Source organism: Tinamus guttatus, unplaced genomic scaffold (assembly GCF_059628265.1).
Source record: "Tinamus guttatus ecotype Peru unplaced genomic scaffold, ASM5962826v1 Tinamus_guttatus_pri_ptg000601l, whole genome shotgun sequence".
Taxonomy (NCBI): Eukaryota; Metazoa; Chordata; class Aves; order Tinamiformes; family Tinamidae; genus Tinamus; species Tinamus guttatus.
This window is the reverse complement of record NW_028289135.1, coordinates 4,631,417-4,656,131: the sequence shown is the minus strand read 5'-3', so window position 1 is coordinate 4,656,131 and position 24,715 is coordinate 4,631,417. Positions and strand designations below refer to the sequence as shown.

General features: G+C 37.2%; 1 protein-coding gene across 1 annotated transcript in view; it reads left to right on the top strand.

Annotated features, from left to right (window-relative positions):
* The window catches only part of LYST (lysosomal trafficking regulator), a 61,069-nt gene that overhangs the window by 447 nt on the left and 35,907 nt on the right, over positions 1 to 24,715 (top strand). Inside the window, exons 2-17 of the mRNA XM_088534833.1 lie at positions 1,131 to 1,329; positions 4,090 to 4,180; positions 5,852 to 7,934; positions 9,679 to 10,711; positions 11,117 to 11,278; positions 11,967 to 12,123; positions 13,453 to 13,679; positions 15,535 to 15,601; positions 16,455 to 16,564; positions 17,593 to 18,016; positions 18,560 to 18,704; positions 19,484 to 19,657; positions 21,025 to 21,185; positions 22,230 to 22,420; positions 23,568 to 23,813; positions 24,134 to 24,307. Coding sequence (XP_088390959.1) covers positions 1,138 to 1,329; positions 4,090 to 4,180; positions 5,852 to 7,934; positions 9,679 to 10,711; positions 11,117 to 11,278; positions 11,967 to 12,123; positions 13,453 to 13,679; positions 15,535 to 15,601; positions 16,455 to 16,564; positions 17,593 to 18,016; positions 18,560 to 18,704; positions 19,484 to 19,657; positions 21,025 to 21,185; positions 22,230 to 22,420; positions 23,568 to 23,813; positions 24,134 to 24,307 — 5,637 coding nt within the window. The 5' untranslated portion in view covers positions 1,131 to 1,137. The remainder of the gene's footprint in view (positions 1 to 1,130; positions 1,330 to 4,089; positions 4,181 to 5,851; positions 7,935 to 9,678; positions 10,712 to 11,116; positions 11,279 to 11,966; positions 12,124 to 13,452; positions 13,680 to 15,534; positions 15,602 to 16,454; positions 16,565 to 17,592; positions 18,017 to 18,559; positions 18,705 to 19,483; positions 19,658 to 21,024; positions 21,186 to 22,229; positions 22,421 to 23,567; positions 23,814 to 24,133; positions 24,308 to 24,715) is intronic.

The following is a 24,715-nucleotide window of genomic DNA, read 5'->3' as shown; positions in this document are numbered from 1 at the left end:
ATCCAGCAGTATTATTCCACCTACTTTTTTAAATGAACTGTAACACATTTGGCTCTCTCCTCTCTTAGGTTTTCAAGATTTTTCTTAAGGTGTTCATACAGGGGAAAAACAAGTAGCTAAATAGTGCTGTATTCCTTTAAGGGGTTTTATGTATATGAAATCTTGGTCCTATAGTTGCTATCACTGATTCTTGCCTGTGTTATTTTGCCTTGCTTGGTGATCCACTGTTGACTGTTTCCTACAGCTGATTCTTGTATTTTGTTTCTTGCTTGTTTTAAGCTTTTCAGCATGTATTGTTGCTGACCAACACAAGAATGCTACTGTAATGGCACATGAGAAAATAAGTGTTTTATGAGATGCAATGAACAGTCAAAATGTATGAGTGCCTTGTGTGCATTATTTATAATCAAATTAGTCAGTTTGGAAAAATGTACCAGTGATTTTCTCCTGAATGTGTACAGTAGAATCATATCTTGAATTAAATACATAGCAGTAATGACTGCCACCCATTCAATTAATCTTGCTTGAAAGAAACACCGAGGGTTAGTAAATCTAAAGCAATGCATCTCTGAAACTCCCATGTTTACCTTAACTCGTTATTTTTTCTTTTTCCCTTGAAGGAATTCCCTGTTGGAATATATAACAGTGTAGAAGATAATATGCTCAAATGAAGAATGAGGAACATGTTTTCTGTACAATGCTGTGTAATAGCTACCTGTTTCCTCCATATGCTTCAAGTCAAGAAGCAGCTGAAGCTGCTTAGAAGCAGCTGAAGACTGAAGCTCACATGTAGATTACAAGGAAAAGCTGGAATTAAGTGATAAAATTTAGGCAGTAGGAAGGAACACTGTCACGTGTTTTCACCTGACAGGCTTATAAAGTTGGTTTTTGAGATCACCAACTATTAGCTAAAGTCTCACCAAAGACAGTGAAATCCCCAAACCTTGACCTTCCTTCTCCTCTTGATCCCACTCCACACTGGAATATTCATCCTTTAGGCCTACAAACTTGATGCTTTGGAGGAGAAGGGGAAGAAGCACTTGCCCTTCCCATCCTCAGGCTTCAAGTATTTTTCATAAGGAAGATATTTTCTGATGGGTTTCAATTTTGTGTTCTCCTTCCTCGTTTAGCTCAGACATGAGCAGTCGCAGTAACTCGCTGGCACGGGAGTTCTTGACGGACGTCAACAGGCTGTGCAATGCTGTGGTCCAGAGGGCAGAGGCCAAGGAAGATGAAGAGGAAGAAACGCACATGGCAGCACTGGGGCAATACCTGGTTCAAGGCCGTGGATTTATTTTGCTTACCACACTGAACTCTATTATTGATCAGGTAATAGGTTTTATCACTGATGGCTAATTTTTGTATTGAGCTTTGATCTATTAAAGGTATTTGTCTGGCTTGCATGCTTCTTGGTGCTTCTTGTCTTGTTTGTATTTTTGGGGGGAGACTGAGGAGTCTAATTGTCAATAATAGAAATTTAGAAGAACTTCCTTCACCAAGAACAGGAAACAAAACATGGCTAATTATATCTGTTTGCTAGGTGAAATTTATGGCTGCTAAACTGTTGACTTAAGCCACGTGGGAGGCTTTGGTGCAGCAGCTGGGTGGAAAAAAGAAGAAGTGTTTGCTGAACCTGCAGTGTAAACTGGCAGCCTTTACTTTGAAAAGACCCTTCTGGTTGATAGTATTTAAATTAAATTAAAGTATGCCCCTTCCTATTTTGCTATAGGCTGTGAGGTGTATTTTCACTGTGTATCAATTAGCAGTTCTTGAACATGAGAGCAATTTTTTTTTTGACCTCAGCTCCTGAAAGTACCTTTCAAGTAAGGTGCAGTCATTCTGTCTGTATTACTGAGTGTCTTTAACTGTTTAAAAGACAAGTGGAAAAAAATCTTGATGAATGAAAATTATTCCAAAAAGGGGATAGATCCTGTATGGGCCTATACACCCCTCTAAGTGCCCGCTAGGGATAGCTTGTGGCCAGCATACTGGCACACGGTTCTTTGTAGCATCTTGGTATTTCTCCTTGTTACATGTTCCTCTTACCCCATCCATCTCGCTTGCCCTCTGCTGAAATGGAAAACTGCTACACTGCTCTCCCCAGTTGTTACGTTGGTTACGTTGCTTATTCCCATTTCTAATCATTTTCTGTCTTGCTGAGAAGGTCTTCGGTAGCAAAAGTGAGTTGTGGGAAATGACTCTGAAAAGTTACTTCCCGGGTCTAATTGTATTGTATCAATAACTGAAACTGTTTTTATAACTCTAAAATTATGTTGATAATGTATAGTGCAACATTTTACCTTTTCTAGATGTTTCCTGTGTAGTAATAGATCTGTAATTGTGATTAATACTATATTTAGTACTTCTTGCATGTTATGTTTTCTTTTTGACTGATTGAAGCAGCTGGAAAATTAGTAGATAAGCCCTTCTGAAGAAGTTATAAAAAGGTAGGTGATGTAGCTTTCAGCAAAACTGTTTTATGTAGATAAATGTAAATCTGAGGACAATTTGTTCTTGCCTGTTGTGGTGTGAATGGATGACTGCTGTCTGACTTTGCCTATTTGGCTCTATCCTGTAATGAAAATGTAATGTTAAAAGTGATTTCCAGATACTTTCAGTCCTTTCCTAACCGCCTTCAGTGACAGAATTATGGCAAGAAAAGATTCTAAAATTGGCTAAATAAAACTGCTTTATTTCTTTAAAACAACAAGAAAGGGCAGTGGAGACCTGGAAAAGCTGATCTCATAATCAAAGGAGCCGTTAATCTGTCCTGAGGAAATGGAGAGCCATCATGTGTTCCTTCTTGTTCAACCTTTAGAACTGGTGGACTTGAACTTGGTGTATTTGTCTTAGTCCAGATGTTGAAAGGGAAATGCAAACTCTTATCTTCTGTGAGATATTAGTTGATTTATCAGTGTTGAAGTGATCATTGAACCAAGCTAAGTGAATAAACCATCAGGAAGAAATTTTTATCTGTGTATGCTGCTTTACCATCCCTAATCACGGTTTTACTGACGCTGCTAGTTCCATGTTTTAACAACTTTTTAAAAGATTTTAGCAGGAAAACTGTTATAATACCTCTATTTTTTAAATAAAATAAATCTCTAAGTTACAGTACTAACGTAGTTGGTGAAATGAATATTAGGCTTTTCACCTTTATCCAACCTCTTCAGTTTCAAATGTACTTTACAAACTCTGGTCTTATCTTTGTGGATACGGGTGTATGCAAACACTTAAAGGCACTCTTGTATTCAGTTCCAATTAAAAGCAGGCTGAGCAACCTTCTTACCAAAATGATCTAGCTTATTCAGGTTTATATTCACATATCTTTTTTTCATTACTTGGATTTTGGGGGAAAGACTCAGCTGCATAGCCCTGAATGATGCTAACTATCAAAAAGCTCAAACCAGCTTTCTGTCTGTGCCAAACTTAGGGGTTTTATTTTATTTTTTTGGGATGTTCAAGTCTACAGTAGTGCTTAGTGTCCAATAAAAGAATCATATTTGAATTTTCTGCCTTCTACTGTTTGCGTTTGCCCTAAGGTTCTGAGCTCTATTTTGATCCTCAGTAAGACTGAGAAGTTTTAATGTTTTTGAGGAATTTCCCCACTTTCTCTAAAACTTCTCCTTCACATTGTGAGATGCTGCTTATATCAATGAATGTAGACTTTCATTTGTTTAAAGGCATCACGGAAGGCTTTACAACATTCTTGAAAATTATATGCTTTTGTAACCATAGACACTTCAAACTTTTCTTGGGCTTCATTCTGTCTTTATTTAAATGAAGAGAAGTTATTTGCTTTTGACTTTTTGAGGTTTTGTCCTCCTGTAGGTGAAGTATTACTTAAACAAGGTTTGAAGAATCGTGTACAGAAACAGTTGCAAAGGTGTGATTAAATATTCCAGATGTTATCTGATTGATTCAAAATAATGATTATAACATTCTTTGCAGTTAGGTCACTTGTCCAGTGCGTAAGACAGCAGAATGACACAGGGAACTTATTATAAGAACAACAACTTATAGAAAAAGATCAGAGTAATGTTTAAATTATGAGTCATGGAATATAAAGCTCCTTCTTTTCTAACATAGGAGCTGACATGTCGGGAAGAACTTCTCACTCTCCTCCTGTCACTTCTACCACTGGTGTGGAAAATCCCCGTCAAAGAAGAAAAAGCAATAGGTAAGCTTCATCTGTTTTGCCACTTGAAAAGTTGGGGAAAATGGTGCATTGTATCTGTGTCATTACAGAGCATAGAAGTATCAGATAAAGAGTAGAAAACCATTGTACTACATGTCCTCTTTATGTAGAATATAGGCACTTAATTCTTAAATAAATACAGCTTTAAAAATCCCTGTGTTCTGTCATTATACAAGGAAAGTCAAGACTACAGAAAAGACAAAGGCCCATGGTCAGTATGAAGGAGAATGGTTACAACATACCATGTAACTGGAATTGGTGGTGGAGAGGTTTTATTTGGCTTTGCAGGTGATACAGGAAAAGTGGATTTGAAAGAGTATGTGATACTTTCACTAATGTGAAGCTGTTCATGGTGTGGGAGAGAGCACAAAAGTTCTTAAAAACCAGTGTAATACATATTAGCATTGTAGATTGATCAGCCATAGAGTAAGAAAAACAGTTTTCTGAAGTTGGAGAAGTGCTAAGTAGAGAATAGGCTTAAGTCAAACAGCAGAGAATGTAAAGAGTATGAAAAGAATGGTGATATCAAGGCAGTAGACTCTGAAAATGGACTACTGCTGGATGGTTATGAACAATCAGGCTGTTCAGACCCTCTACATGAGGATTTAAATGACGGGTCAAATGCCCACTGGACCTGTTTAGAGAAATGAAAGAGGTAATGCAGAATGAAGGCATGAAAGATGATTTAAAAAAAAAAAAGAAAAAGTTGTGCAAGAACCGAAACAGCAAATATGTGTTTTCTAGTCTTGTCTTTTATTAGAGGATAACATAAGCTGAAACAAATCCAGAGGCTGAAACTGTCAAAGCTCTTAAATATCAACTGAAGTTGTCTGAGTGGTCTTTGTTTTCAAAGTGCTTCAAGTGTAAGGTGCTGTTAGCATTTACAGATGGACAGTATTCCACTGTGTGAATTTCATAGTCCTTTAATGCAATTAATGGCCCTGCTTTCTCAGCTGCATCTCTTTTTCATTCTACTGTAAGCATGATTGAATGAAAAACACTTCAGTCAACTTATGGTATATTGACCCTTCCAGAATTAGTTTTAAATGATATTGTGTAAACAGGTAGAGATGTTTGATTTTTGTACTTTAACATGCATATTTTGTTACCTCAGATTACTAGCTAGTGATACTCATGCAATAATACCAATATATCCAGTTGTGCACCAAGAGTTCTGTTCTTTTGGACTGATTTATTTTATTCATACTCCTGCACCTGGTAGTTTTTTTTCTGTGCAAGGAATATCCTTATTTTGTTAAGTACTTTTGGTTCCTTTTCTCCTCCAAAGCAGATGCTTTCTTCAAGCATCATAGCCATGTCTCTGTGCTACAGTGAAAGTAATGCTTGCACATGAAGCCTCTCTTTCAGTATAATTAATGGTTGTATCTATGGGAATGTGCTGTCCTGATTTTGCTCGTTTGCGGGACTGTTAAATATCATATTTTCTAAATACTTGCAGTTGATATATGCTAGATTCTTACATTGCTCAGAGCACCCAGATACAGTTCCGACACTGAAAATGACAATGAAATTCATTCAAGAATAAATAACCTTTTTATTTCAAATACTTAAATGGAAAAATACTCAAATAGGAAAAAAGACTTATATATTATAATGCTCCTAAATGATTTATGTGTCTTTCTGTTGCAACAGATTTTAATCTACCCTTTACAGTTGATATATGCCTGACCAAAGAGAACACTTCAAGTTCTGTGAAATCTACTCACGATAAGTTAGAATTAGATGGAAAGAGTCGCTCTCCTCTTCAGGCTTCCGTAAAGCTAAATCCTCGGTCTCGAAAAAGCGGGCGTCTTCGCAAGACCACCCATCGTTACTCTGTGCGAGATGCCAGAAGGTCTCAGCTGTCCACTTCGGATTCAGAAGGCAATTCGGATGACAAGGCCACGGTCATGATGAAACACAGACGGGCCCAGTTCCTGCAGCCTTTTGTAACACGTCCTCCTAGGGACAACTGCCTTGTAGGGAGAAGTGACTGCCTACCAGCTGAAGCAGTATCAAATTCTAATCCTGATACCTCTAACCCAGAAAATTCCAGCCAAATTCCAGCACAGGAATTAAAACTGGATATTTTGGATGAGTCAGCTGCGGTGATTGTTGAGAACAACATGGACAACTCTCCATTTGACTTATGCCGTGTATTACTGTCACTCCTGGAAAAAGTGTGCAAATTTGATGTGGCTTTGAATCACAGTTCTGTTCTTACAGCTAGTGTGATACCCACCTTAACTGAGTTCTTATCAGGATTTGGAGACTCTTGCACTGTGGGTAGCAGTGCAGAAAATGAAGTAGTTTCTGCAGGGTGGACAGAAGAACCTGTGGCTTTGATTCAAAGGATGCTCTTTAGAACAGTGCTTCATCTTTTGTCTTTAGATATTAGCAATACAGAAACAATGCCTGACAACTTACGAAGAAATCTAACAGATCTACTTAAAGCAGCATTAAAAATCAGAATTTGCTTGGAAAAACAACCTGATTTTTTTGTTCCAGGGCACAAAAAAACGCTACAGCAGCAGGTGTGGGATGACTTAGTATTTTCTAGCTATCGTCACAGAGCCTTGCTTCTACCTGAGATACTGGAGGGTGTCTTGCAGATTTTGATCTGCTGCCTACAGAGTGCCGCCTCCAACCCATTCTACTTTAGTCAAGCTATAGATCTGGTTCATGAGTTCATACAGCACCAAGGATTTAAGCTATTTGAAGTAACAGTGCTTCAAATGGAATGGCTATGTATGAAGAATGAGGGAGTAACTGGGGAAGCCTCCGAGCACTTGAAAGCCCTAATCAACAACATCATGAAAATCATCAGCACTGTCAAAAAGGTGAAGTCAGAGCAGCTTCATCAATCCATGTGTACAAGAAAGCGGCACAGGCGATGTGAGTACTCTCACTTCATGCACCACCACAGAGATCTTTCCGGGCTTTCTGTATCTGCTTTTAAAAACCAAGCTTCCAAAAGCCCCTTTGAAACAGCTGAGGGAGAAGTTCACTATCCTGACCGCTGCTGTTGCATTGCTGTTTGTGCGCACCAGTGTCTGCACTTGTTGCAGCAAGTCTCTTTGAGCAGTACCTGTGTGCAGATTCTCTCGGGGGTACACAACGTAGGAATATGCTGTTGTATGGACCCAAAGTCTGTGATTATCCCATTGCTTCATGCTTCCAAGTTACCAATATTAAAAAACTTCCAGCAGCACATATTGAGCGTCCTTAACAAGTTTATATTGGATCAGCTGGGTGGAGCTGATGTTTCTCCAAAAATTATACAGGCGTCATGCAATATATGTACTATTGACTGTGATCAACTTGCTCTGCTGGAAGGTGCCTTGCAAGGCAACGCTGGTGACATTGGTCTTGCCTCTAGTCCCTCTTGCAGAGTTCAGGGGATTCTGCCTAGTAGTGGATCTGAAGATATGCTCTTGAGATGGGATGCGCTGGAGGCTTATCAGGACCTTGCTTTTGAAGAAGACAAACTACGTGGCATGCAGATTGCAAGCCATATATGCCACTTGATGCAAAAGGGAAATGCAGTGGTCCAATGGAAGCTCTATAACTGTATTTATAATCCAGTGCTCCAGAGAGGTGTTGAGCTAGCTTGCTATGCTCAACAAGTGGGAATAACTACAGCTGCTAAACACGTGTGTGGTTACCACAGCCAGGGTTTGCCTTATGAAGTACTTCAGATTTATTTGCAGACACTCCCCGTGTTGCTTAAATCCAGGTTAGTGAGTGTTATTTCTGCTTATTAATAGAGTATATGCTAATGATATAACCTAGAACACTGTATATGTTACTGATTACCACATAGATTTTGTTTTCATTGTATGCTGCACTTAAATTGCAGGGGTGTGAACAAGATACATGCTTGGATAACGTAGGATTCAGTCCACAGGATTCGGATTTGCCATTAGGGGTCCGTGCTGATGGGATACCAGCTTCAAGAAGTCAGTGTGTAGGAACAAATGCAGGCTTGGTCTAATGTGACACCCTCTTTGCCTCTTAATTCCTCATGCTAAAGTGACTCAGGAATGTTGAACAGATTCACATGTTACTTTTCTGTGAGAATTAAACTACTTTATCTGGTCTGTTTCTTTTTTCCTGCTAAAGTACTATTCCGTAGAAACTTAATATGAAAAATAAATTACACTTATTTGTAGTCCTGATGTAACTGTTTCTTAATTTACAAAGTCCTTCTCATATAAGCATAATTTTAAAAGCAAAACCAAACCAAAAGGCACATTTTTTTCTATTTATTGAAAAACTATTTCTATTATTGAAATTGACAAAATAGTTCTTTAGTAAAATTGCTGGAAGTTTTTGATTGTTTTTTCTTTTGGAATATGAATAAGAATGTATTTTCTCCCCAGAAAAACTGTTATTTTCATTTTTGAATCCTGAAAAACTGAAGCGAATTAGGGCTACTTGAAACAAAAATGAAGAATAGGCTAATATCCCAATTTTTGTAAAGAATTATCTCATGTTTTTAGCTTGCCTAAACTGTATCAGAGGCATCGACTTTTGATGGAGTGGAAACACCTCAGTAGTAAAGATATAAGTAGTAAAGTTGAGATTCAAAGAAGTTTACAGTTATCTATTTACTACTGATGTAAAGATAGAAATACACAAGTCAGTACATGATTCTTTTTTGTTGTTGTTAAGAGTATATGACTCAATTATAGTAGAAGCTGACTCTGCGGGAAAGTAATGGCAGGGTAGAAGAGATGAATCTCTGTGAGCAAACATGATACTCTAAGAAGCAGCTTAAAGAAATTGTGATAAGCATCTCTAACAACTAAATAGAATGGATGGGGAGTAGAAAGAAGGGAAAACCATTCTTGAAAACAGATATACCAAAGGGTGCTCACTTAACATTGCAGTTTCTATGCTAAAAAGCCTGCAAAAACATGTGCTTGAAGGGTATTTCATATAAAATTGCAGAGATTTTGTGTTCCTGCAAATACTAGTAAAATATGCTAGTAAAATAGGCAGAGCTAGTAAAATATGCTAAGGCTTCAATTTTATTTGAGGAGGAATCTACTTTCTGAAGTTGTAGAAGAGAGAATATTTAAGATCTCCAATTCCTAATAAAAGTTAGGGGGAAGGTACCATTAAAGAATAAGTATCATAGAATTAATTAAATACATTCTGTGCTTTGACTATCTTGTGGGGTGTTTTTTTTTTTGTATTTTAGAAGTTAATCGATATTCATCTCTTTATTTTTATAACTAGAAAGCTTATGACTTCTCTGTTACCATGTGGACAATATTTACTTGGTATTCTAGAAAGTCGCAGACAAATTCTCCTTTATCTTATCTCGCATTCCTGAGAATAGCAGGAGAATTACAACAATCACTATAAACTTAGTCTGTCTTTTCCTTTGTGCAAGTTGTGTGTAGAGCATTATTTTTGGTTAAGATGACTCCTCTAAAATACATGCATTTATGGTTAGTTGCTTTCTCTTGCAGGGTAATTAGAGACTCATTTTTGAGCTGTAATGGAGTAAACCAAATGATTGAATTAAATTACTTGGACACTGTAAGGAGCCATTCTCTGAAAGTATTAGAGACTTTGATCCTCTGCCTTGGAGACCAGCAGAAAGACCAAGCAGTGGCAGAACTAGAAGCCTTGACCAGTGACCAGAAGGAGGCTGCCTCTGACTTGCCTGCTTCTCTTTGCAGCCAACACACCATCTCAGAAGTTCCTCAAAGCCTCAGCAAGTTTTATGCTGGCCTCAAAGAGGCTTACCCGAAAAAGAAAAAGTTTGTGAGTCAAGACGCTCATGTAAACACAATAAACCTGTTCCTCTGTGTTGCTTTTTTGTGTGTAAGTAAAGAAGCAGACTGTGATCGGGATTCAGCTAATGACTCTGAAGACACTTCAGGATACGATAGCACAGCCAGTGAGCCACTAGGCCACAAGTTACCCTATGTGTCACTGGAAAGCCTTGCTTTGCCTTCCCTAGAATGTATTCACAGGGCTGCAGATATTTGGTCCATGTGTCGTTGGATCTATTTGTGTAGTCCAGTTTTCCAGAGACAGTTTCACAGACTTGGAGGGTTTGATGCATGCCACAGGTTACTAATCCTCATTATTCAGAAACTTGCTAAGAGCAAGGAAAAGGAGCAAGAAAAAAAGGAGAGGGTATTGAATCAAAGCAACAAAAGTTTGCATGGGAGCCCTCGTGCTGAACCTCTCACCAAGGATGACTCTGCTCAGTTGGCTGAAAACGGAGAGTTGGCACAATCAGAATATGACAGTTTTGATAAAAATACTGCTGATGCAGAACAGCTGGTGTCAGAATGTGTTTCCTGTGACAGCTCTTTGAGTAGGGAAGGCACTTCAGTTACTCCCGTTGCTAATCTTGAAGAGATGAAGCCTTCTGTGAGAGAAGAGGTTGAGTGGGCACTTCAGGGAATCAGACTCCTTGAAGCTCTGCTGACAATCTGTCTGCACAGTGTGAGCAGTATGCAGAAGACAGAAATGGAGTCGTTTCACCAGGTACTCTGTAATTTCCCTTTGCCTATTATGTGTATGAATGTCCAACACTTTTTTTTTTTTCTTAAATGGTGACTTAACTGAAAGTCATTTTGAGGATGAGAGGGTAGGTTATTCTCTTACGATACCATGTTCTCTGTGTGGTACATGCATGAGAGATGTAATGATTTGCTTAGTAAGGGGTAGTCAGTGCAAACTGCTTAACCTGCCAAATCCTTGTCATGACAAACCTGACAGATCTTTATTATTGTGAGACTATTGCAAGACTAGACAAAGTCTGATAATTTTAATTGGGAACTGATTCAATAATGTTGTAATTGGAGAGTTTTTAAGTGAAAGTATGAGACTGTTCCAGTTAGCCCAAATGGAATAACATGAATCAAAACACTTTTTTCTTCTAAAACACAGAACACTTGTGTGGATGATATTTTACTTGAAGTAAGAGACCAGCTTGCTCAATCAAAAGTGATAGAAAGCGACTTGGCAAAGCCTCTGTTGGATTCACTGCTTCGTGTCGCGTTGGGCACATATTCTGCTGATTTGGATCACTCTGAAGAAAAACTTGAAAAGGTGTGGAATGGACTGAGTAGTTTAATGTAAATGTTGTGTGTATATAAGGGTTTGCCAGGTCTCTTCATTTTCAGGTGTGTGCTCTTTAGTTAAGAGCGTGTGCTTAAATTGGGGTTTTAGTGGTGGTGAAGACTTGTTCTGTAGTGCTCATGAAAAGCACTTAAGTTGAATAAGCTCCTGACATTTGCTCCTCAGGAAAGCACAATGCATGCTCTCCCCCTGCCCAAGAGGGGTGGCAAGCTGTGCTGTTATTTATGGATACACCTGAAACATGAAGATCTGTTCACCCTCCCACCCCAGACGAACTGAAACTTTTGAACTGAGAGTTTCAAAGCAGGAGGGTTGACTGAGTGATGGCTACACCAATTTGTTACAGTGCTGTTAAGGTGCTTTGCTTATGGTGATAGCGATTTCTAGAAATATAACTTTCCTTAAAAGTATTGGCCAGTTGTTCTACTGAACTTAGGCCAGGTAGTTAGAAAAATTACATCTTTGTAGAATTCCTTTTTCTGTTTAGGAATAGAGTATCCATAAGATATCCTTTAAAAATTATTTTGCACTTGCTTGAAAGTATATGGTCAGATTGTGAGTTTGTTTTTCCAGTGGGGCGGAGGAAATGAGTATCTGGAAGTTCTAAACTCCATGGCTTTGAACAAAGCAGATAAACTTGTTGACACATGTTATGCAGCCCCATCACACTGACAAGGAGCCTGTTCCACAACCTGAAGACATTTCAGAAGAAGCTGAGGAGTCACAGTGCTGCAGTCTTAAACTTCTTGCCGAAGAGGAAGGATATGAAGCAGACAGTGAAAGTAACACTGATGATAATGAAACCGAGGGTGACGGTAAGTGTAGACTTGTTAAATACACTAAGCACTCTTTAGGGCATAGCTGACATGCTTGTCTTTTGAGATATGCAAAAATAAGATAGGTATCAGAAGCCTTTCATAGATGCAGATAGCTTATTTTTTTTTTTACTCGTAGTAGGATCTACCTGTACATGAAAAGATGACAACTGTTTCATCTTGAGTGTTATAGGAACTGCTTTGTCTTTTTTTCCTTTTTTTTTTTCTCTGTTGCATTAAGATCAAAATAATGTATTGCTGAAATATATTATTGATTGTGGTCAAGGCAATTTTCTCCAGAGATGCTTATCACTGCTTTGTTTACAAATCTGTGTTCAAACTTTTACATAACCCTGTAAGAATCAGGTTAAATTTAAGCAAGCTAGTTATAGCATGATACCTCCTGTTACGTTTTCATTCAGCCCCTAGTGTGTACATTCTGTATTATGCTGTATTTGTTTTGGTGCCTAATTTTGCCTTTTTTTCCATGTGTTGAACATCTGGACATTTATGCTCTTATGTAATATGAGGTCAGCATGAGCAGAAATGTACTTGAATGGAACTAAATTCTGTTATTGCTGTTTACTTGTATGGCTAGACTTCATCAGTAACAACATGTAGGAGTGTATATAGATATATTTGATGCTTGATAAATGTTTTTGAGTTGGAAGTGCTTCAGATTAAATTTTTTAAGTGACATAGTTTAAAGGTTTATCTAAATATAAGAAGGAATGCTTAAATATTTTGTCCTGTAGTTTAATTTTTCTGAAGATGATCTATTGTATGTTGGCATTTTGAATTAAGCAATTAAACTTCTTCCCCATATTATTAAACCAGTAATCCCCACTCACCCACACATCTGTTTTTTCCTTTCTTGACAAACTCAATCTTCTCTAAGGAAGTTTGGGCTCTCTTACAGTGATTTTAGTCAGATTTTACAAATTGCTTATCAATTAAGTGTGTCCACTTCCCAGGAAGTCAAGGAAGGGATAGAGTTTAAGATCATATAGTGGAAGAACCTGCTTCCTTGCATTTTCTGATTCACAGGGAAACGCGAAGAACCAATGCAGAACAGGAGGTTCACCTAATTTTTGAAAAGTAATTATAATTCAACCCTGTGCCACATGCTCTGGGTGTCCCTGCTTGAGCAGGAGGGTTGGACTGGAGACTCTCTAGAGGTCCCTACCAACTTCAACCATTCTGTGATTTAGTGACTCTTGCTTTGTACCTCTGAGGCATCTGGAGAAAGTACGTCCTCGGATGTCTTGTTTGAATCACGCAAACTATATTCACTTGGATAAGTTTGTCTAAGATGGTTTTCTCTTTCAGGAGCAGTCACAAAGGCAGAACCAGGATGCACTGGCCCTTCAGGTTATTTTAATGACTTAGTTGAAAATGTCAGTCAAGGAGAATTAATATATCCTGAAATCTGCATGCTAGAGCTAAACTTGCTCTCAGCTGGTAATGCAAGTCTGGATGTGCTTGCTCATGTATTCCAAAGCTGCCTGAAGATCATCAGTCAGAAGGAGAGAAATGCCACTTTACTTATAGAACAGGTAAAAACAAACAAACAGAAAAGTTCTTAAACAAAAACAAAGATGTAGCACTGCATATCTTATTTTCTTCAGTTTTATGGGAACATTATACCTGAGTGAACTCAGAAATATTCTAATGTGTTGTCAGGGCATTTGATGTGACCTGAAACAATGTAAATAAATGGTACCAGAGGTAGATGCTATACTGAATTTTAAAGTTACTAGAAGGGACAGTTGGCTACTGTTGAAAGATACTTGACCTACAAAGTTTTTGAATTTCACACTTGTCTTGTTTTTAGGGCCGTTCAATCACTGAAGTTTTAATAACTGGTAGGCTAATAAACAAAACTGTCTTCATATATTCAGTATTCTTCTCTTAAGCTGTGATATGGGTTACATATGTAGCATTATGAGGAAAGATTATTTCCCTCTAGTGTCTTTGTTTTTAATTCTTAATGAAGGTTAAGTGGTGACTCCTACCCAAGTGCTAGGTATTAAAAGGGATGTGGGTTATGCAGATGAGTATTTAGTCTTACTCTGATTTCCCACACATTGTTGTCAAGAAGCACTAAAATAAGTAGGAAGTCTTCTGTCCTATCTTTAAAAGTAGTTGTGCCTTTTTATATTCTTTTTTTTATTCCATTGTCTATAATTCTCTCAAACATTTTTAGCACTGTATGTTCTATTGTAATTATGGCTCCAGTGGTATATGACTCACTTAAGTGGAAAAGGAATACATCAAGACTGTTAATATTTTGTAAGCAGGTAATCTATGAAGGCCTCGGAGTTTTAAATATTTGAGAAATGTTTATCAGAAAATGTTTCTTACATGTATACACACTATTTGGCTTTTATAAACTTCCAGTGTGCAGGTTAATGTCCTCATGATCCTTTCCAGTTTCTGAAGGTTAGCTTGTACTTTTTGCCTTTTACTAACCAATTTTAGTGTGCCTTTTCTACAGAAGAAAATATGGCTAAGTAATCTAAAATTAAATTATTGAACTTTCAAATTTAGCTTTACAGCTGAAATCAAAAGCAGAAGTTAAAGTAAGTAGAAAATACTTTTATTTCCACACTATTTTTTTCTGTGAATTAGCTTTAAAACATTAGCATGGTTCATATTCTGAACCTCAATACTTGAAATGATTTTATAATTAAAAACTTCATTTAGTCTAATTAATACCTGTTTAGTATGCACAGATATGCTTATGATTTATTTCAGGAAAAAACGTCTTTATTAATTTAAATAGCCCTATAATAAAAGCAGACTTCAACAATCAGTCACACACTGTCTAGAAAAAGTCTTTGAGAGTGTATATTGCAAATATCAATTTCTTAGAAGGAGGCACTCAAGTAGCACTCAAACTGCAAGTTAGCTACATATTTTTAGGCTATTTTGATCTGAGGACATGAAAATGCTCCTTCCCAAATTTTGACACTATCAAATTTTTCTTCAGTGTATTTTGGGAAGAGCGATTATAAATCTCTGCTTTTGAAATGCTAATTTTGAATGCTAATGATCCATATCAGAGGTTGCCTTTATGAAGGATGTTCCTCTAATTCGGTGTATTTTAGGGAAGGGGCCAAGGAGAAGAGTTCTCAGAGTTCCTGAGGTGGTTGTAGCCCAGAGAGTTCTTTTTGAATCAGCTGGATTTCAAAGTCCCTCTGTTTGATATGATGTGATTGAACTGTGCAGATCATGCGAGTGTTTACTAGCAAATATCAAAGTATTTCTGTAATATGAAGTACTTTGATTTATTTTTTGCTTTAATTTCTCTTATAACCAAATTCTTGTCTAGGGTCGATCTTTGTTTATGTTGCTTAAACTGGTTTATGTTGTTCAGATATCAACCTTTTTTTTTTTTTTTTTTTTAAGGGAGCTGTTAAAAATCTTTTGGGAGGATTTCTAAACATATTGGCCCAGACGGAGTCTAGTTTTCATGGTGAGTTTAAATATATATACACCAGTGAGTTCATGGTGAGTTTATATATATATATATATATATAAATATATAACATTATAAATACCACTATTTATGCCTTCAATTTTCAGCCTCTTTTAACAAATGCATTATGTCAAGCAAACTCATTGACACATACGAAGCTTTGCAGTTGTGTGTTTATTTAACTTGTGACAAATGTCTGACTTATTTGTAAATATAGGATTATTTTTTGAGCTGTTGGGAATCTGTATTATTTAAAGACGTGCCAGCAGATCTGAACACACTGTCTTGAAATTGTAAACTTAAGATGACAGTGTTAACTGCTGTTTTCCCAAGTAATTTTCATCTTGCTGATTAAATCTGACTTGGCACATCATCAGTTTTTATTTCAAATCTCTGCATAACACAAGACTTACTGATGTTTTCAATTGTTTTTATTTCTATATAGAAAATAACTAGCTGCTCCAAGAATGTGGAGCCAAATTATATGCTTGCTGTAAGGTAGCTCACATAATGAGGTTCCTCTACAGCAGGAGTTGTTGTAAACCCATCCCAGGACTTTGATCTCTGGCTTTGTGGGGAGAGCCTACAAGCTAGATTCCCAGACTTTCAGACTCCCTTTTGTAAACCTGGGAGTCTGTAGTCTTCTAGATTCATTCTGTGAAATTTTGAATAATAATACTATCAGGAAATATGATCAACTCTAAAAATCGATCTCTGTATTATTCATCATGTGATCATCGCAGCATTCTGCATTCCAAGTTAATCCTTTCTCATACCTCATATGGTATGTAAGGCCTTAAATGTTTTTCAAAAATAGTATTCAAGGAATATGTTTAATCCCTCCTTACAGCTTGTCAGATGGTGTTGGTAGACCTGTTAGTCTCCTTGATGAGCTCACGGACTTGTTCAGAAGAGTTAACTCTTCTCCTGAGGATATTTTTGGAAAAGGCACCCTGTACGGTATGTATGCAGTTGTGAAAGACAAAATCCACAGACTTAACAAGAACAGTGAAGCACAAAGAAAATCCCTTTGTGTTCAAGATATTTTTGGAAATAAGCGTATTGGATAGCAACTTCATAACTGACCTGTGCAAATAAAGTTGATTCTTGGAATGATTCCTTTTCAAGAGATGAAACAGAAATGCATAAGAGAAAAAGGAAAAGGAATTTGAAGTTTCTTACTGAAGAAAGAACTCTAGTAACTTTTTCTCTAGAGGAATCATGAGGAGACTGCCATTATGGTAACAGTGAATACTGTAAAGCTCTCTAATCCATTTCTATAGTGCTATAAAGCATTTCAATATCAGGAATGGGTGCTGTTTTTTCAACAGGAAGTACTTTCCAAGTTGTCTTAAGTCAGTTTGCATAGTGCTGGAACCTGCTGCTTGTGAAATCTCTACTGCTGAAATACCTATCATTTGGTTTGCAGAGAAGTCCTGGGGAGTGTGGGAATAGAGGTAAATTCAAAAATACCTGAACAAACTGAAGACACACATCAATTTTACAAAAGTAGTTTGCCATAATTACTTACCTTGAGAAACTTTGGCTTAGGGGCTCAGATGACTTTGTTGCTGGTGAGGCAACAGCAAAATGACTGCGGTGTGGGCTGCTTTAACCTGTTCCAGATGTGAGGTGAAAGGTGTGGGCTTTAGAGGCGGCACAAGTTCAGCTGTTCACATATAACAAATCTTATGCGAGATAAGACAGCTCAATGACCACTTACTGTGGTTTAGCCAAATTCTAAGCGTGCTAATTTGAAGACTGGTCTGCAGGGACTTTATCCTCAAACCTGTTGAGGTGTAATCCTTTGAAGATGATATTTAATATTGTAAATATGTGACAGCTTGGATATGGAAGCCAATCTGTTTTAGGGAAGCATAAATCCAATTTTAATTGAGGAAGAAGATCCTGTTTAGTGAAGTGTTGAGACTTGGCTATATGGTGTAAACAGTTTGATTTATATTTTTGTCTGATATTTTTTCTTCTAGGAGATACTACTTAAGGGCTTATTGAAGATTGTAGAAACCAATATCTATATGAACCCATTACAGTACCTTGCCTTTCCTTTGCTTCATGGCACACATTTAAATAGTAGTTCGTCCCAAAAATCTGCTAGTATTCCCAACAACAAGGCTGCTGGACTACTAAAAAGAGCTAAGTTTTCACACAGTAAGAAAGAGGCAGATGGTGAAAACTTGACTCACCAGCTGCTTTCGTCTTGGTATGTAGCCCCAATTCACCTGCCTTTAGTTGGACAAAACTGTTGGCCACACATGTCTGAGGGCTTCAGTGTCTCTCTGTGGTTCCATCTGGAGTGTCGTCATGAAGCAGAAAATTTGACAGAAAAGGGGAAGAAGATCAAGAAAAGAGGCAAGCTGTTAACTACAAGAGAGAACAGCTTTGACAGCACAGGTGAAGGCTTAGTACTACTTGTTTCTATTTAGTTATGATTGGGAGTTCTGTTTACTAGTTTATCAGCCTTACAAAAAAGGTGCAGTTTATTCATCTATATACCTGACCCTTTAGGATTGTCTTTAAAAAAATATTAGGTGCAAGCTCATGTTTAACAGGTGTGTTTTTCTCCTCCAAATCAATCTGAAGAATTAAGACTTCCAAAGTATAACATTATATGACATGTCAAAGTCATGTCATACTTTCTATCTAATTTAAAGTTCAGTGGCATCACCTGATTACAAACAAAAATATGCAAAATGCAGTGTTAATGTGGAAGTTATGCTCCTCCATTTTAGTAGATTAAACCGAGCTATAAAAAAAACAAACCAAACCAAACAAAACAAAAAAAAAACACCCCCAAAACTTGTGCACCTTAGTAAGCTCCCTTTTTGTAAAAAACAAATTCAGTACCTGATCTATTTCTTTTTCCTACTTAGTAGCTGGTAGGATGTGTTGGTTTTATTTTATGATAATTGTGTATAAACACTTTTCTCTTTCCAGATGAAACAAAGTCTATCGGAATGGAATACCTAAGCTTGGGAGATAAACTTGTTGAAGATGGTTGTATTCATATAATTTCACTGGGCTCCAAAGCACTGATGATACAAGTCTGGGCAGATTTGAACACTAGAGCTTTCATATTTCGGTACTGGCTATTACCGTGTATTTGTTAAGTTTACAAGATCACTTTTGCATGTATATTCTGTTATCTCACTCGTAACAGCAGCTTGCAGAGAATGATGATGTAGAATAGAAAATTAATTTCTATAGAATGGCTATCTGGAACACTAATGGCAAGATCATTGATGTTAGTGTCAAGTTTATTCACAAATCTACAGCTATGCTGTTTGCTTAGGTCAGCCTCTGGTCTTGAATGTCTCATATATATTTATATATATATATATATATATATAATACACACACTCATGTATGTATATATATGTATATAATAAATACGCAAAGTAAATGGCAATATGAGTCAAAAGTGATGTAAGTTAACCATTAAAATGTTAATGGAGGTGACCCAGTAAATGTAATTTAAAGTCATAGTTTCAAAATAATTTTAAGGTGTTTGTAAGCTTAATTCTCACAAATAATGGATTTCAAAAGATGTCTGAAGTGCAATCTTAAAACATTGTTTCACAGGGTGTTTGCAATTTTTAATAAACTGAACTTTTCTCTAAAATCCGTTATCCGTATTTAAAATGTAAGCAGATTCACACAGTTAAATAACAAAGTTGAAGCCATAGTCTGAAGATTTCCCTGTTTTATGTTTGGTCTCTAAATACAGAGTTGTTACTGAAAAAATGAGAGAGTTAAACAGTGTAACTTAAACTACTATGAGCCTAAAAAGTGCAGAATTTGGTCTTAAGAATTCTTTTTTAAAGACAAATACTTGTTCTTCCTCTTCTGTTATTTTCATAGTATGTGCATGGATCCAAATGATGAGATGAAAGCAGGTCTACTGGCACAGGCTGAATCTCCAGAGAATATTTTCCTTGTGAGCAAGTGGCAACATTTGGCAATTACATACCAACAGCAGCCAGAGGGCAAGAAAAATATTCGTGGAAAGCTATTGCTTTGGATTTCTGGTCAGAGGTAAAGTATATGGCAGTTGCACCTAGATCTGTGTCCTCTTTTTAAGAGGATGTAAACTAGTAGGAAAATCTCTATGCTACTTCAGTGCAGGCTGAAGTAGCTTTTTGGGGTAGGAAAGGAATTACTAGCAAGATACCCCTCATGTCTAGAATCATGATTTCTTTAAATAAAAACAGATGTGTATTGGGCTGAGTTTGAAGCAAAGGTTTCAGATCAGGAATAAGTAAGGGAGGTAAGTACTACATAATTTTGAGAATGAAATCTCCTGAAAGCTATACCTTAAAGTTAGCAGAGGGCATGATCTTTTTGGTAATAGAATTCAAGAGGCATAGTATTCAAGTACTGGCAATATTGTTGAACAGAGAAATGAATAGGAGGTAGAGAGAAGACAATTTTCTCCTCTTTAAAAAAAAAAAAAAAAGCCTAAGATCTGAATTGGCTGCAGAAAGTACTTTTTCTACTAAAAGCTTAAGGACCATGCCCCTAACGAAAGTACCTGGTGTGCTAGGTTTGGGTCTGGGCCTGCAAGAATTATTCATTGGTTGGAAAAGGAATTTAAAATTGCAGTTTTTGTTCTGTATCTAAAACCTAAATTAGGAAAACTTTGTAATCCAAATAGGTGGTCAAAATGCAGTCTGTACATATAGACGTGCAAAAAAGTCCAAATATGGATATACTGGGAAAACTGAAAATACCGTTCTGCACATGTGTAATTAATGAGGCTTTTCTCTATGTGGTGCCCCGTTTGCTAATGCAAGCAGTGATAGACTCTTCCAGGAAACTTCAGCTGAACTTTACAGTTCAGTTGTTGTTCAGGTGTCCGTGTGAGCTCACATTAGGTTTATCGGGTGATTCCCGAGAGCTTTGTGCTTACTGCCTATGGCTATACAGCACTGAGGGGTTGCATAAACTGACAAGGTTTCCCTGCGTAAGAAAATTCTGGACCTAGTATCTCTCAGCCCATATTCTGAGCTGTGGTCATTGAATTAGTATGGCCAAAGGCCTCTGGTTCTTTAGGAGCATTTTTCTGGACAAACTGTGATATATTAAATTGTGTAAAATAACTCAGGTGTGCCTGCTTGTGTGTATTTTTTTCCTTCTTCACTGACGTCAGGGAAGGAAAACTGATTGCATGGCAACCCCACTTAGGACTCCATCCGTCTTTGACGCATTTTATGTAGCATTTATGTTTACACACACATAAGTTACATTAATGTAATTGATTTCTAAGGTTCCTGGAAGTTGTTAGTAGCTTTAGTAATTTAATTCTGGTAACTAAATATTAAAATGTGCGTAAGTCTAAGCTGAATACCTTAGGTAGCAATTTGATCAGTTCTCAATGTTTATATTTTTATATCTGTTTTTAGGAAATGTGAAATTAATTTGGATTATACACTACCCCGGAAAACAAGCTTATCATCTGACAGCAATAAAACCTTTTGTATGATTGGCCATTGCACGTCCTCTCAAGAAGACTTGCCTCGGTTGTCGGGTAGATGGGATCTTGGAAATCTGCTTCTCTTTAATGGTACTTCTAATTTTTTAAGTTTTTTTTTTTTTTTTAAACTTGCATATCTGTTAATTTCATCTCCCTCCTCCTCTCCATTAAAGTTTATTTTTATAGTTTTATAAGTTGGCATAAACATGCACTTACAAGTGCGCGCTGTGGAAAAGCTGTTTGTGGCAAAGGCAAGCTCCATCTACTGGATGTGCACAGACTGTCTGTGTCTGCCTAAAATGCTTCCAGGGAGCCCTGGATATACTGCTGTACTGTTGTCAGGCACCCACACATCGCCGAGCTGAGGGGAAGCATATGGCTCTTCAGCATAAGACTGCAAACTAATATCTAGGCATTTGGACAGTTATTTAACAGCAAAGCAGTTGACCCACTTGGAGCTCTTAACCAGCTAGGAGATGCTTCTTTTGAAGAAACAATCTCAAAACTAGATCACCTGGGAAATCCTTGCTTTCCTGCCTGGAAGGGGAAGTGAGGTCCATTTTGGTCTGTTTCCTACATAGTGGTTTGTTTGTTTGTGGTTTTTTTTTTCGTGGTGGTGGTGGTGGTTTTTTTTTTTTTTTTTTTTTTTTTTCTCTCCTTCCCTTGGTAAACTGAATTTACCATTTCCTTGAGTTTCCTTTAGTTGTGCTCTCTGACTCTCCATGATGCTATAGCATGTTCTTATCTGTAATCTTGCTGCCCTTTGAAAATTTTGGGGATGCTTGGATAGATTCTTTTCACTTGCAGGAAGAAACGCATTATAATGTATGCTGGCTTTCAGTTTGTCCAGATTACCTTCCTGGCTCTCACTTTCCTTTCAGTTGCTTCAGTTTCCCTCCCACTGAATTCATCTGTCCTGCAGCATGTGTCAGAAATCGCTGATCTACTGCAGTTAATGAGCATTAACCTGTACTAGTTTTCTGATGAGCAAGTCCTACACAAACTGGCTAGTTTCTTCCTTGTAAAGTCTCTCATATAGTCTACTACCTTTTTTTCTTTTCTTTTTCTTTTTTTTTTTTTTTTTGATTTACTGTATACTGAGAATTTAAATCCTCTTCTGGATGTTTTTTTTAGGTGCAAAGATTGGACCAGAGGAAGCATTCTATTTATATGCTTGTGGACCAGACTTCACATCTGTAATGCCTTGTAAATATGGAAAAACATTAACTGATTGCTCTAAGTACATAAGTAAAGATATTCTACAATGTGAACAAATTAAGGAGCTCTTAATGACAAAAAAGGAAGTGGATGTTGGACCTTTAGTTGTAAGTTTTGTCGTAAAAATGGTTCTTCCTCTCTTACAACTGATTAAGAGAATGGGAACACATTTCTTGTTGCCTCTCCCTTCCTCCCCCACCCTGCCAAAGTGCTTCATTGTCAAAGTGAGCAGAAGCAAATTCAGTTCTTAAAGTCACTGCTTGTTCTTCCTGTTTATTTCAAGGGGAGATTAAAAAAAATGACCTTATCAATAAGGCCTGTTTTGGAATACTATCAGTTAATTTCTGTTTTACAAACTGTCTCCACTGGAGTGATTTTTCTGATTTGGTTCTTCAGCAGTGTTATAGTTGTAAGCAAAAACTCATTCTGTCTGAATATGATCCTTATGGGCACTAAACTTTGAGTTAAGGGGATGAGTGGACTAGGTGAAAACCTAATTAAATTAGCATCATGCAATTCTTATGCTTACTTTGTTGCACAAAACTCGGAGTAAACAAAGTAGAACTACTCAGAGGTGAATTCATCTCTTGTACAGAAAGTAATAGACTTAAATCTTATCTCCTGTAGGTAAGTGCGTTCCAGGTATCATCACTTTACACCTTCCATCAAATGGTCAGTTGCCAGTGACAGGCATTTTGATTTTGATCCAAATATTTTTTTCCGTGAAGAAACCTCTGTAGTTCTACATATGTAATCATCTACTGCAATGCTCTGACAGCGTGGCTGATTGAAGAACAAATTTACAGTTAGACATTTTGAAAAACAGCAGCTATTTTCTATTTTGGACACTAAAGGAATCTGCCCACTCTTATAAAGGGATGCAAACTTTATCACAATACTTCCATGTAGTCTTTTAATTTTAACTTTGTCAGCAACTTTGTTTTTATATGAAATATTGTTGATGCTTTAGGTAATGAGAGGCAGGTTCTTTTTTTAGTTTTTTTTAACTTTCTCTAGTGTAGCTACCAAGAAGCTGTGCTAAAATTTGTGAGTACTTTAGTTTCTTTATGTGTCTTTGCTACTTACGTAACGATGAATGCACACCCATACAAAGCTTTGAGGAGAATGAGGGTAAAGTAGAAATGAACTGACAAATTTACTACTAATGGCTATTAGGTGAGTTCCCGCCCCCCCCATATTAAATAATCAGTTCAACTTTCTTGAAATCTGACTTATAAACTTCTCTTGTTTCAGGAAAGTCTTGCTGTTGTTTATACTACATGCTGCCCTGGTCAATACACCATATATGAACCTGTTATTCGACTAAAAAGTCAAGTGAAAACTGTACCTTCTCAGCGTCCTTTCAGTTCAAAAGAAGTTCAGAGTGGTGTGTTGGATTCTCATCATCTGAAATTACTTCAACCAGTTGAATATAAGACCCTTCAGGGCATACTACATGAAATTGGAGGAACTGGTGCATTTGTTTTCCTCTTTGCTAGGGTAAGGAGGCACAGGGGAGTTGTGCTCTGCCAAGTAAGATATTCCTTTAGTCTTGGTTAGCCAAACACTTGTTTCTGGCATCCTATTCTTGTAAGTACCCATGTTAGTCTTAGCAGATCATGATTTACTACAGTAGGAATTCTGTCGTTTTAGGTAGTATCTGAATGTGTATGTATGCAATACAAAAATGCAGGTTGTGTACATAATCTGAAAGTCTCTGAAAGTATGTGTTATAATATCCAGAAGATATGAGTTAGAAATGCAAGGAAGCATTTAGGGTTCTTTATTATTTAAACTGATCTATTAAACTTATTCTTCAGGTTGTAGAGATTAGCAGCTGTGAAGACACTCAAGCTCTAGCACTTCAACTTATACTGTCCTTAACAAAGTACAATCAGCAGAGAATACAGGAGATGGAAAACTGTAACGGCTATTCCATGGTTCATCGAGTGTTGGTCAAACCCAAGTGCATTGTTGGATTTTGCATGCTGAAGGTGAAGCTCTCTAAACTGTTTGTATAACAGCTGTTTATTGAAAGTGTCTTGACAAAGCTCTTCTAGAAAGTTTACCTGCAATGGGAAATATTCCTTGGTACTTCTCATGAAAACACCTATTAGGAAATATTTTGACGAACTACTGAGTCCCTCAGACTCAGGCTGGTATCTTCTGGTGGATAGAATTGCTAGGAATGCCCCTTTAATATAGTGAAACCTGAGTATTCTAAGTTTGAGTCGTGGCTTAAGGTTTTCAAGTGTTTTAGTTGAGGGCTCATCTTGGCACTTAACAGCTGCATTTTTTTAATTCTGTGCACTTGCCTTATGAGGCTTTTAAAATGCTTCCAGTTGTTACTAAGCTCTTTTCCAAGTTGGGCATGTAGACTGTGCTTTCCTTATCAAAAATAT